The sequence below is a fragment of the Dunckerocampus dactyliophorus genome, chromosome 13 (genome assembly GCF_027744805.1).
Source record: "Dunckerocampus dactyliophorus isolate RoL2022-P2 chromosome 13, RoL_Ddac_1.1, whole genome shotgun sequence".
NCBI classification, from domain to species: Eukaryota; Metazoa; Chordata; class Actinopteri; order Syngnathiformes; family Syngnathidae; genus Dunckerocampus; species Dunckerocampus dactyliophorus.
In genome coordinates this window covers 11,016,074-11,028,914 of record NC_072831.1, presented here as the reverse complement: position 1 = coordinate 11,028,914, position 12,841 = coordinate 11,016,074, and the positions used below count along the sequence as shown (strand labels likewise).

At 44.4% G+C, this 12,841-nt stretch overlaps 1 protein-coding gene across 6 annotated transcripts in view; it reads right to left on the bottom strand.

The window, feature by feature from the left end:
• Positions 1-280: 280 nt before the first annotated feature.
• Positions 281-12,841, bottom strand: part of kif26ab (kinesin family member 26Ab) — a 76,401-nt gene continuing 63,840 nt past the window's right edge. For 4 of the 6 annotated variants that reach the window (XM_054796577.1, XM_054796579.1, XM_054796580.1 and 1 more), the window contains 11 exons: positions 12,461-12,676; positions 11,467-11,560; positions 10,599-10,861; positions 9,643-9,826; positions 8,467-8,626; positions 7,964-8,126; positions 3,892-7,126; positions 3,157-3,350; positions 2,455-2,478; positions 2,217-2,367; positions 281-2,134 (listed from right to left, as the gene is read on the bottom strand). In XM_054796577.1, the coding sequence (XP_054652552.1) occupies positions 1,950-2,134; positions 2,217-2,367; positions 2,455-2,478; positions 3,157-3,350; positions 3,892-7,126; positions 7,964-8,126; positions 8,467-8,626; positions 9,643-9,826; positions 10,599-10,861; positions 11,467-11,560; positions 12,461-12,676 (4,869 nt within the window). In that variant the 3' untranslated portion in view covers positions 281-1,949. The remainder of the gene's footprint in view (positions 2,135-2,216; positions 2,368-2,454; positions 2,479-3,156; positions 3,351-3,891; positions 7,127-7,963; positions 8,127-8,466; positions 8,627-9,642; positions 9,827-10,598; positions 10,862-11,466; positions 11,561-12,460; positions 12,677-12,841) is intronic. The other 2 variants (XM_054796582.1, XM_054796581.1) reach the window with 1 other exon arrangement.

The window sequence follows — 12,841 nt, the reverse complement described above, 5'->3', positions numbered from 1 at the left end:
AAGTGTCTGTTACACTCAACACAGCCACAGTTGGCCACTTTATATCAGAAGCCATTCATTGGACAGTTCAGTGTCATATTATAAATGCTACAGTTACTTATTGTATGTATTGTCTATATAGCTGGTAGTGCATACTAAAATCGGTGTCTTGCCAGTTATGGTAGTGGTAGCGTTGTCAACGGGCTGCATGAGAGCCGCCGGCCTTGGGGAGCTGCAGTTCATTGAGGGAAGCATGAATTCTGTGGGCCCTAATGGGCCCTAAAAAATTATAATCATGAAAGATTCCATCATCAGTAAGAAGAAGTATTTTATTCACAGATACTGTAAAAGTAAAACACAAGCTGCCATATCATACATTTATACACAGGGTTTGAAAATACAAAAATCAAAGATATTAGAAAATATGGGTTTCGATATGAAACATGACCTTACATAAAATAATTTCTTGGAAAAAAGGTCTTGGTTTGGTACTAGGTTTTTAATTTATAAGCCTAAACCCACATCAGTGAAGTTATTGTAAAAAATTAGAATGGTAAAAATGGAGTAGAAATTATCCCTAAAAATGATTAAAAAATCTCATGCAGCATCTTCAGAGAGGGCCTGAGAGAGTACATCTTTGTTGAACAAAGTAAAGAAATTCTTATTGTAATACAAAAAAGCCAGTTTCTTTTTCCTCGCAAGCATTTCCAGTGATCGTCTTTGTTCTCTCTTTGTCGCTCCAGATGACTGGCGTTGCTAAATAATATCATTTGCTCTTACTCGCACAAAGTTATTCTGCACAAAGTAGCAATGATGGAGTAGCACGCCATTTATAACTTGCTGACATGCAAAAAAATAAATAAGAGGGCAAAACGGCCAGACTTTGCTGCTGTTCTTCAAGTCAGTAATGATAGTCTGACAGTAGTTTCAGTAAAAAAGTGTTGGAATGCATAGAGCTGAGGCTCGGCTATAAACAAACAAAAACTCAACAACAGGCAGATTTGTGCTTACTCCTCTGTGCCTCTTTTCTTTGACATTGTATAGTTAGACCCCCATGTCACGCTATTCTTGTAGGCTTGTATAAAAAAGGGTTACATGAGCACATGTGGAGGCACCAAAGAGAACATGAACACTAACTGTCCATCACAGTGGCTCTCTGATTGATATGTTTTGGCTTCATTTCTCCTTTTTGGGCGCCCATGTATAAACATGGACGAGCACCTCTGTAAGTGCTGCTCTGCCTTAGTGCATCCACTGAGACTCATTGTGATCAAGGCAACTGGAGGGACAAATAAAACATTCACTCCACCTTGCGAGCTTCCGTGCTCCAGCTGGCAAGCGAGGAGAGACAACAGCAAATGCATCCTTGATGAGAGAACCTAGTCCAGGTGGAACAGAGAGACAACTACAAAAGCAGAGTTAACGTAAGGCGCAAGAGGCTGAATGAACATGAAAACATGCTGACTGAGGTTTCAAATAAGATAAAAAGGCAAAGTCTGGGAGCGCAATAACATTAGCTTATTGCTTTTTTTTTTCTTTTTTCCTCTTTATTTACCCCCCTTTGAGTGAGATTTGTACACACCACATAATCATAAATACACTTTACAATTCAATATAAAATATTTTTCTTTAAAAGCATTATGTTCAGTGTTTGCTTAGGTATGTTTAAGATACCTGCACCAAATGAAAACAATGATAATACAAAAAGGCACTTCCAGGTGTTCACTGACTTTCGAGTAAGTGACGGCCACTGCTGTACCCTCAAGGCATTTGTGCTCACGTTTCGTTTCGCCGCCGTTAAACATGTCCTGGACAACGAGGCACTGTAGCAAAGTGGTTACGATTTCCTGTTTTCATGCAAAGACACGTTCCCTCGTCATCTCGGGATTCTTCGTCACAATATCCGTGAAGGGGCTGCTACATTTAACCATCCTCTGCTTTTTCACTTTCGCATCGACTTTCACTCGTCCTCAGACTTCAACTTCCCGTGGTCCCTCCTGAGCGGCGGCTGTTGGCGTGCTGCTGATGTCGAAGCACGTCACCATCATGACTCGCGACTTGCACAAGTTGACACAAATCTCCAGCTCCTCCGTGACCCGCGCCAACACCTCCAGGTACTCCAGAGAATCTTTATCCAAACTCTGGTCCACATCGACTGCTCACAAAAAAACAAGACTGAAATGTCAGATGATGATATAGCGATAGTGAGAAAGAAAACACCAAAAAATGTTACTTACATTCTCCAGTCCACTTGCTGGGATCCATCATCAGCCGGGCTTTGGTGTCCTCCAGCTCCTCCATCAACACCTCATGCTTGGATTTCAGTTCTTTTACTTGCTGTTGCCTTCTCTCCAGTATCTTCAATTTATTGTTAAAATACAGCAGGCCCTATTTGAATACCAATGGGCGAAAAAATGTAAATGTAGATATACATTAAATAGAAGCGATTGGGTTTTCAGCCAAAAATTTCCTCACCTTGTCAACATCCTGGAATGGTTGCTGGAAATAAAAAAGGCAAATTTACAATGTTAATATTCTGTTGTAATATAATGTATCATTTTTACTGTGGTAAGTATAGAAATTAAAATTGAGAAGTGGAGAAAGTATAAATCGCTAACTAATTAAAAGGAAATCAAACATAATTAATAAGTTAACACATCCTTTCCTGGCTGTGTTAAACCTATGGGAGCAGTCAATGATCCACAGAAGAGGAGCTATAAAAAGCAATCAGCGATGAGTGGTGAGCTGATTGAGCCTTGGGTCCTTGCCGTCATTGCACATTCTTCAACTATTTCTAACAAGATCATTATCCTCACTCTCGCCACTGTGAACAGTCCATATATCATTTAAAGCCCGTTAGTAATTGCCTGCAGAACTCTTGACATTCCCGGAGAGTCAAAATTCTGAGTTGGTAGAATCTCTGGACTGACATCGTCGCTGGGGGATTGGCCACCGAGCTGACTGAAGGTCAGACGTCAGACGTTATTCCTGTCTCGGCCTTTAAATAAAAACTGGGAAGAAGTGAGCTAAGACATTCCCATAACTTGTTGTTGATGCAAAATACTGCTAAGGCTTAGCAAGTCGGCTTGACGGGGGACCCAGACGCTATATGATCCGTGACAAGGTCGGCACGACGCATCGCCATGTAGAACATGTCAGGAATGACCCGCCACACACCTCTATAGCTTGTTCCTGACGTCGTCTCTGAAGGCGTTCCACATCATCGATCTCGTAGACCTTGATTTCAAAAGGCTCCTTCAGTGTTCCTGACATAGGGGGCAAGTCGACCCACTGGCCTGCTGTGCCTACTTTCTTCCCCAGGGAAGAGGTGTCTGGCAGGGGCGCAGGGATTAGACGTCTTCTCTGGAAGCCTACAAATGCACGCACATAAACACACACGTTATATTTGAGGCATGCATTAGTATTTGTTGGGATATGTGGGTAAATATGTATGAGCTTCAAGTGATGCAAGGCTGGGCTAGTGCTGCTGGCTGCATATTTATGGACTTTTCATGAGTTACTATGCTGCAGGTTCAAGGACAGAAAATATTCTGGGGTTATGTGTAAGCCCTGAATACCAAGGCTTGTATGTACTGGACTATAAAAAAACCTGAAGTGAGTCCCTACCGCTCATATTCAATTCATCTAACCCAGTCATCAAATGTTTGAGTTGTCTTTTTGTGAAACATTCATCACCGCTTTCCCATATATGTATGAATAATGTATGGGACTGAATCAGGGGAGAGGAAAATACAATGAAATACCAATTTGTGGCTGTAATAAGAAAGGATAATGGAAAGGAAAGGATAAAGAGCCTTCCTGGATAATGGAGCATGAACGACGGCTATATTGTTATAGTAATACGTTTCCAACAAAAGTAAAACTTTAAAAAAATGTATATGGTTTTCTCACCAGTTGCTCTCTTCTTGGGACATTTGGAGCTCCTTGTTCTGCCTGAAGAGGACAAGCCACTCTCGCTCATAGAGTCGTGGGCAGAAGAAGCACTCCCTGTAGCTTCACTGTCACGGATCATACTCTCATATCCGCTGCTGCCACCACTGTGATAGAAAAGGGCTGTGCGGCCCATTGCGGGAGGCAACTCGCCACTCAGCACACTACTGTTGTCACTGCCGTGACCACTGCTGTAACGCTGGGGCCGCCGAGGTGCTGTTATTTTGCTGTATGGAGAGGGTAGCATGGCAACGTGGGATTTGTCATCACCCACGTTTACGCCACTGTCGTTCCCGCTGTCCGAATCTCCAGAACCTCTGACGGCTTTGCCTGACATGCTGCCTGTTGCCAGTTCACTCACACGGCTGTTGGCGGCTCGTATGGCCTGCTTTGTGCCCATGATAGTCCCTCTCCCGGGCTTGTTACTGACAGCAGCAGTGGTCCGAGGAGCTGAAGTTCTGCCAGAAGGTGGAAGATTGGCATTGGTATTTCTAGTCCCAGAAGTAGTCAAAGATTTGGTGGAGGAGCTCAGGCCTTTGGAACTGTTGGCTGACAGTGAGCGTGCTTTGCTGCTATTGATTGCTCCTAATGCTCGAGGATTTCCTGATGCTTTGACCTGACCAGTTTTGCTTATAGTTCCCCCACCTGGGGATGATGGGCAGGTAGCAATAGGGGAACTTGAAGAATTAGGAATACCAAATCTTGGTATCGATTTGCCGACTTTACCGCTACTACTGCTCCCCAGACTTGAACCGCTGTTTTCCCTACTAAGTCCAAGTCTGGGGCTAGACAGAGAGAGGCTTTCACACCGCTCCAAGGACATTTGACTACCAAAATGATGTCCAGCCTCACCTCTTGTCCCTCTGGGCTTCATACTAGAAGTAACTCTGACATTATGTTCACCTTTGAGGCTGGAGGTTTTTAAACTAGTGGAATCCATTCTGTGACAAACCTCAATCTCATCCTCCGATACAGCTGCCCTCGCTCCAAAGCTCCTAGCTGCCTCCCCATATGCTGACTTTAAGGCACTTTGGGGCAGCAGGATCTTAGTCTTTTGGTCAAGACTGGACTTTCTCACTGGTGGCGGTGGAGGGGATGTACAACCAGGTCTGGGTAGATTACTTGATTTCTGTGAATTAGCCTTGTTGTTTTTCCCGAGAGAGGAGAACTTAAGGCTTGGAGCTGCTGCGACATCTTGGGCTCCCTTGTAGTCCACTGAGGAATGGATAACTGGCACTGTTCCTAGAGTGGTGGCTCCTCTTCTCAGCTGGGGCATCCTGCTGGGAGGATCAGATTTCTTACTGGTCGACTTCTCACATCCATCAACCACCCTTTGGGATGAGGTAGACCCATGCACCTTCAATGGTCGAGGTGCACTGTTACAGTTGTTGGATATTTTGCTTGAAGAGACACCGCTGGGGGGATTTCTGACAAACCTGCTGGTGTTGCTGGAGTCAGAAGGCTGAGGTTGTGGGTGGTTGTCTACACGCTGCCACAGACTTTCCTGCTTAGCCTCTTGTCTTGCCTCTCTGCTGTTGCTGCTACTGCTACTACTGGAGAGGGATGAGGTAGGTTTCACCTTCCTTGGAAGACTGGAGTGAGCTATGGAAGAACTTTGTGGAAGCGAGGAGCTAAGTGAATGGGCTTTTGTTATTTTTGATGGAAATCTGAGGGATCCTTTGGTTGAATCCGGAGATGGTGGGCACTTTGTCAAGGATAGTTTGCTTGAGGCAGCACTGTCACTGTCCTGTTCAGAAAAACTAAATCCGCTGTCATTCAAGGAATTCTTGGCATCTCTAGGAGATGAAACACAATGGAACATGTCAAGGGAATCGAAATTAAAGGTGGCTTCTGGTCCCATGCGCTTGCCTGGTGGAAGAAAGACATCAGAAGACTGAGCCCCTTCACTCTCCAGGGTGCACACACTAACTTCGCTAAGCCAAGAGCTGATAGATGAACCCCTGCTATCTATACACTCCATTGCTCCTTCCTGTGGTGGTGTGACCAATGCAATGTTCACATCAGATCCTCCGACAGATGACGTGTAGGCATCAAATTCATCATTGATGCTGCTAATGATGCTGACTGGTCTGGAGCCTGAGGCAAGTGCCTGCAAAGAGCAATCACTGTTAAAGCTGATAATGCTGGATGGCCGGCCCTTATCAACAATACTGCCTATCGACAATTCCTCCACCACAGTGAACACAAGCTCGTCCTCTCCATTCAGCTCCACAGGCTGCTGCAGGGTGACAGTAGCTCTAAGGATGTCCCGATCAAGACATCTTTCCCGCAAGGTGGAGCGCACCTGACAAACCTCCACTGGAGCTCGGAGAATTGGGGAAGAGCAAGGATCCCTCGTTTTCACAGCTTGGTGGCTCATTCCTACTGGAGGCATTCTAGTGTTTGATCGCGCCTCCTTTTCTGAATTTTCTTTACTGGAAGCTTTCCTGTTGAAGTACACCTTCTCCCTTACAACTGGTTCAGGATCAGTTGTTGTAGCAGCTGACAGTTTATCAGCACTCACGTTTTCTGAAAGCAAGTTCCTCTCTCCATCTGCACTTGTTCTGCACACATTTGGAACAGAATCAGATGGTTTCCATTCTGCAGGTTGCCTAGTTGAAATGTCAACTTTGGGTTTTGTGCCAGGGCTGCAAAGTGGCTGCACAGCAACAGATTTAAGAGACTGTTTGGGTGAGATGCCATCTTGGTTGCAAGTGATACTTGCAATAGTCTTTGGTGAAACAGCGCCTCCGCTCTCCTTAGATTTTTCCGTCTTAGGGCTTGCCTGGCTTCGTTTGCCCTCACCAACAAATGCTGCAGGTTCTTCACTGCCATCAATACATTCCAGTCTCTCCTGCAGCTCAGCGAATGTGTTGCATTTAAAGAATTGGTCTCTGTCTAAGGGGCCGTCTTTTGCCGTCCTTTTCTTGTTGAGGGAGGGGATAATGGGAACAAAGGCAGGGGGCCCTTCATTGTCACTGAGTTCTCTGTCCGAGATGGCAGCCCCCCCAGGGCCCACGTATATGACAGTATCACATGACTGTTCACTACTGGAAGAGTAGTCTGGGTCACTGAGCAGGGAGGGCAGATCCGGGTCCAGGGCCACGGTCCGAGGGTGGAAGGGCCTGAGGTGAGGTGGCCGACGGATCCTCCCTTCCTCACAGGAACTTTCCCCTCCAGATGAACTTGATGCATACTGCAAAGCAGAGTAAAAGCAAGAGGTACATATGTCTTCAAGACAATCTCATTAAAGGATGGCAGTTTACTGAGTCCATCTTCTAAAATATTCATGTGGCAATCTGGTCTTTCTACGAAACCAGTTGACTGGTATATCAATTCCCAGGATAAAATCAATCTCTGGACAAGATTAGGGCAAAATTAATTCCTGCGGAATTATCAGTCAATGTTTATCTAAAGGTTAAAAGTGCACATTAATACTCACATAAAAATGAATGTCATTATTATGAATTTCTGTGTGTGGACTGCATTGTAATTAAGCCTGCAACCGTCCATCCAGCCATCCGTTTTCTATGCCGCTTATCCTAGCCTGGAACTGTTAGTGAACAAATGCATGCTGTCATTCTGCCTAATTATCTGGAGCACGTATTTCCCTAAGACCAAAGAATGCATTCCACAATTCCTCAGGCAGTGGTATTGATTACACGATTATGCGTTGAGGAGCAGAGAAAACTACCTCCAGACTTACTGCACAGATAATTTTTCATTTGCTGCGGCATTAACACATTCATTTTCTTAATAGCTCCAGAATTACAGGAGGAAAACACATTTAAGGATATCAGGCAAATTACATTACGTAGTGTGACAGCAACACTTTCATGTTTAATAACAATGATTCTGTATTGATTATTCATGAAATGGAAGATAATTATTACAGGGATAGTGACATGTTGAATAATAACCAAGTAACTTGCTAAATGTATGTGTTGCTGTTGTAAAAATGCACAATTAATGCCTAGAATCCCTTAAATCTTTCAGTTCATTATCGCTACATTTTATCATTGATGCCGGTTACCTTTGTTTTCTTTTTCCGCATGCGGTGAATGCGAGATGCCAGCTGGATCGTGGTGAGCGAGTCTGCGTAGTTGATGGGAGAATCTGAGATGTGGGCGATCATAGTGGTTCGACAGTTTATGTTGCCAAGGGACTCCCTCAGCAACATTGTCAGTTTGCTGTCCCTGCAGGAGTTATGCACTGTTATTAGCAAACAGCACTGCCATATATCACAGTGGAATTAAAGGGAACTGAAATGACTTCAGAAATCCCCTCAGAAAGAAGCATTTTGAGTTCTTGAAAAAAAAGTGCATAGAGTATATCTTTCCAAGCCTCACTTAGTATAAAATACAGTAATATATTATCAACATGTACAAGGCTGCCATAAAAAGCTAATTCAACAAACTGATAGAATAGAAGTACACGCATATGTGACAGGCTAATGCTACAAACTGGGACTTGCCAGATACAATTACATTTGGAATACAGTTTTGCAGCAGCTGTGATTAACGGGGTATTTCTCACCTGTAAGGTACGTGTTTTGCTCCATTTGCTAAAGCCATGATGACGTTTCCCAACGCATTCAGAGAAAGACAAGCGCCGCCCCCTCCGTCTCGGCTTTTGCTAAGGACTTTTTCACAGCTCCCCAGGTCGATAAGGTGCAGCCTGCTCCGTCCGCCAGACACTGGGAGGGCAGAAGGGGAATCGAGTGAGTAAAGCACAGATGCATCATGGCTGCAAAGTTCCTCATGCACTATTACATGATCTCAGGGGTGACACAGCACAGGCCAGACTAGACTGCTGACTACCACACTGAATGAATGAAGGCTCCCACTATTTTAGTAACACATAAAAACAAAGAGACTACATTGAAGTTTGGAAAATACTGTGTGGAGCTACACAAAACACGCAGCAATGCACTGATGATTGCTGCTAAAGGTCAAACTAAAGTACTGTAAGCAGGCAAACATCTTTCATGGCAAATGACTTTCTGAATCATGTTTACAGAAGTAAATTAATGTCTCCTTTCATCGTTATCTTTCATTTCTGTACAGTATATAGTAAATCCTGTCTCTAAAGCAGGGACGTTTATTTATTTCAAGCGCAAGGAGAACATGAGTTAATTGGACAGACGCTGTTATTTCTCAAATTTGAAACTCATTATAACTGTAACAATGATTTGAAGTGCATGAGAAAGTGGAAAAGAAAATGCAGCTCTCCACAAGGTAATTTATGAATTACATTGCACAACACAGGAATAGAACTAATGTTGTAACAGTGGTAAGGCGCTAACTGCTCAGTCAGCATTAATACCTATGATGAGTTTAATACACCAAGTGTTCCATGCGCGAGTTTCACACCAACAGCTGAGTAGCGCAAGCAACATTTTAAAGTGCATGCAGAGGTAGATGCTGAGCACTTGTGATACTGGACTTCTCATCCTGTTAAGCTAATAAAAAAACATCGGGAGTTTGCCTACAGACAGCTTTTAATGCCATTATTTTTGAACCGGCACTAATTTTGATGGTTATTTGCTTTTGTAGAACAGACAACTGGCGACTATAAATGAACAGCTGCATTAATTGGAGCATCCTGTGGCAATATATGATATATCTTAGTGAGTATAGGTCCTAGGGAGGACCCAAATTTGTAATTTGGTATGCCAGGAAGTTGTGGAATAGCAGTAGAAATGACACTAACTTCCTCCCTTGCCAGTCTTCTCCATGCGGTACTGGTAGATGTGCAACGTAAACAACATGTGGGAGTTGCGTCGCTCCTCCTCATCCGCATCGGCCCGGCTGGTGCTGCGGGCAGATACGGCAGCGTCCAGGAAGAAGGCTGTCTTCTCGGCGGTTGGGGCATGAAGTTCACTCTGGTTCTGAAGCTGCAAAGGGGTTTGGGGGTAGGAGGATGTCAGAAAGAGGGCTGAGCAAAAGAGACCACATGGTGCTTGAGGAAAAGAACAGGTCTGAAAAGGGAAGAAGACGGCAAAGAGGGCAAGTGCTTAATTGGACCCCAACACATATTCCTTGGCCATTAGATTGGGTCTCAGGGGCAATTAAACCAGCAGATATGTGCACAGAGGGAGTAAGATTAGCAGAGGTAATGGTGCAGCAGGAAACAGAGGTAAGCCCTTCACCATGAATGTGATGATAATGATGTGGGTGAGAGAGAGGAAGGGAACCTCCATGTGGCTGCTAAAAGGAAGAAGAGCTGTCTTTGAAGTGAGGGCACAAACATTCACCCAAACATCTGACAGCAACACCTGTGAGTGATTTTTCAACCAGCGCCATCCCTCGACAATACTTCTATTGTGCTTAGAAGGCTTATGTGTTAACACACACACACACACACACATACACATGCAGTAGATGCTGATGGATGCTGACAAGAGAGTCAATACAAAGGTAAGTAGAAAGCCATCAATACCACAGATGGCTTTGGTGGAAATCTAAAGCAAAAGGCATGCGAGTTTGCGTTAGACAGACTACAGTACCTTGGGGACTAAAAACACAAAACAAGCTAAAACTAGCATTTTTGAATGAAGATGATCATGAAGAGAATAGTTTTAATATGCAAACAGACAAGGTGTACTACCCACAGAAGAAGAAAGCAAGCTCAACCACAAGAGTGTGAAGAGGCGGAACATTTCTCACCTGAGTGCCACAAATGGGATCCTCTCTCAGGTGGATGCCAGGAGACTGGCCCTCCTGCAGGTTCCCAGTCGACACTTCAGACAGCAAGTCCCTCAGCTCCTCGTCTTTGCCGAAGATTTCCACCGCTGACACACGGACGGAGAAGCGAGCGCCCGTCTTCTCCTGGCGCTCGTTGATGAGCTTGAAGAGCCAGGAGATGGCGCAGGGCACGACACCTAGCGTCTGAGTCGAGCTGTCTTTGCCAATCATGGTGTATGTCTTGCCTGTCAACATGAGGTGTAAATAGGAGGACATTAAAGTCTGAGGACATTAGGGCAAAACTTAAAAAAAAAAAGACAAAAAATGAGTCGTAATAAGAAGTTATGAGAATGTTATATTATAAAACAATGATTTAACAAATAAAAATGTGACATTAAAACAACCATCATAACCACTTGGCCAGCTTGACATTCAACAATTAACACTGTAATATTACAAGTTTATTTTCAAAACATTTTTCTTGTTATTTTTCCTTCTTCCCACTCTTAATTTCGCTGCATTTTATTCAGTTTGGTCGTAACAGTCCACGTTATACATATTGTGTCCAAGCTTATATTACTTCCATTTACCTTTCTGGGAAAGATTTAAAAATGGCAAATACATATGTTTTCTACGATCATCAAGCTGGTTGGATAGTTGGTTTGATATGGTGTCACTTTATGTTAACCAGTCTGGTCAAATAGCCCACTTTTCGGTTGAAAGCGAGGTGGAGCCCTGATACTCAAACCAGCCCCGTGCACCAATAAACCAACTGTGGGCAGGACACACAAACAGTGACGGTTGTTTCCAGCTAAAAAGGGTGTGTTTCCTTGCAAGGGGAGTATCTTACCAAGCTTAACTTGGCCAAAGCAGAAGATGCAGCCATCTGCGCCATTCGCCACTGACTGAATGACCTCTGCTACTGTCCCTGAGCACACCTCAGCCTGTGGAACAACATTAACACTCAATTTACAGCCACGTACGAGACAAGCCGACACACAAAGAACAATACATCCATAGGTAGGCTTTTAAATAAACATTTATAGGACATTGCTAATCCGAATCACATGAATGGCTTCTATGTTTTTTATTGCTCTGGCATGTGCACATGCTTCGGCGTGTAACTCATTTTTGCAGTCTGTTTCAGCGTGGATCCTCTGGGGCAATGCTTGTGCAGCAGAGCCCCCCCCCCACCACCAACCCTCCCATTCATCATACAGCAAACAAGGCCTGTAACAGCACAGCAGCTTGCTGATACAGTTAGCCACCAGCAGCGCTGTCCCAGCGGCACTATCGAGCGTGTTGGCCTCAGCTCTACAGTGAAAAACGTTTTAGGCTTAAACTATCAGCAGCTTACTTAGGCAAACACTCGCTTCAAGTAGAGGGAATGATGCAGGATCGCTCACTAGCCTTTAAGCGGTAATATTCTTATTTGCTGACGTATTAAATGTAAACCTCCCTGCTCCATGGGCAACTTTTGGAGTGCAAAATAACAGTGTGTTTTAATCAGTGCCAGGGTAAAAAGTGTTGCACCGTATAGTAAACATGTGTGACCTTTTGTCTTTCATGTCAGTAGGTATGCTCGCCAAAGGGCTGAGATTAGATATAGCGGCTGTATGGAAGGAGCGTGGATTCAAATCATTCCCCACAGGGCTTAAAAGGCCCAGCTGTTAGGCCCATACTGGTAAGAGCGCCCCCTGACCCAAGAACAGCATTTTTTCTTAAGCCCCTGACCACTCCCTGTCAGCCTTAAGATGTCCCTTTGCCCTTGAGAGGAAAAAAGGCAGCCTACTTCACCTTCAAAACAACTCAGACACATACACAAGCAACATATATTGACTTACTTGTGAGGCATCCTGGGTAAAAACAGCATCAAAGGCGAATATCTTTGGGACAGCAACAGTGGCGGAGCGCCTGTGTCCTGAACTGGAGTGCGGCGGGCTGGATGCGGGATCGTAGAGGGTTACTTGCTTTTTCCTGCTGTCCACTTTTAAGAAGGACTGAGACTCCGATGAGTCCGTAGCCTCCAGTGATGGGCAAATACGCATCATCACTTTTACCTACAGTGAGACAAATGGCACGGGAGGCAAAAAGAACAGGTTGAATTAGAAAGCCAGGTAACAAAGCATGAAAACTAGCCAGAGGGGTGTAAGAATGCATTTCCAGGTTTACCACAGAGAGAGAAAAAATTGTACTTTTTACTTGCACAGTATCGCTGACAAAAG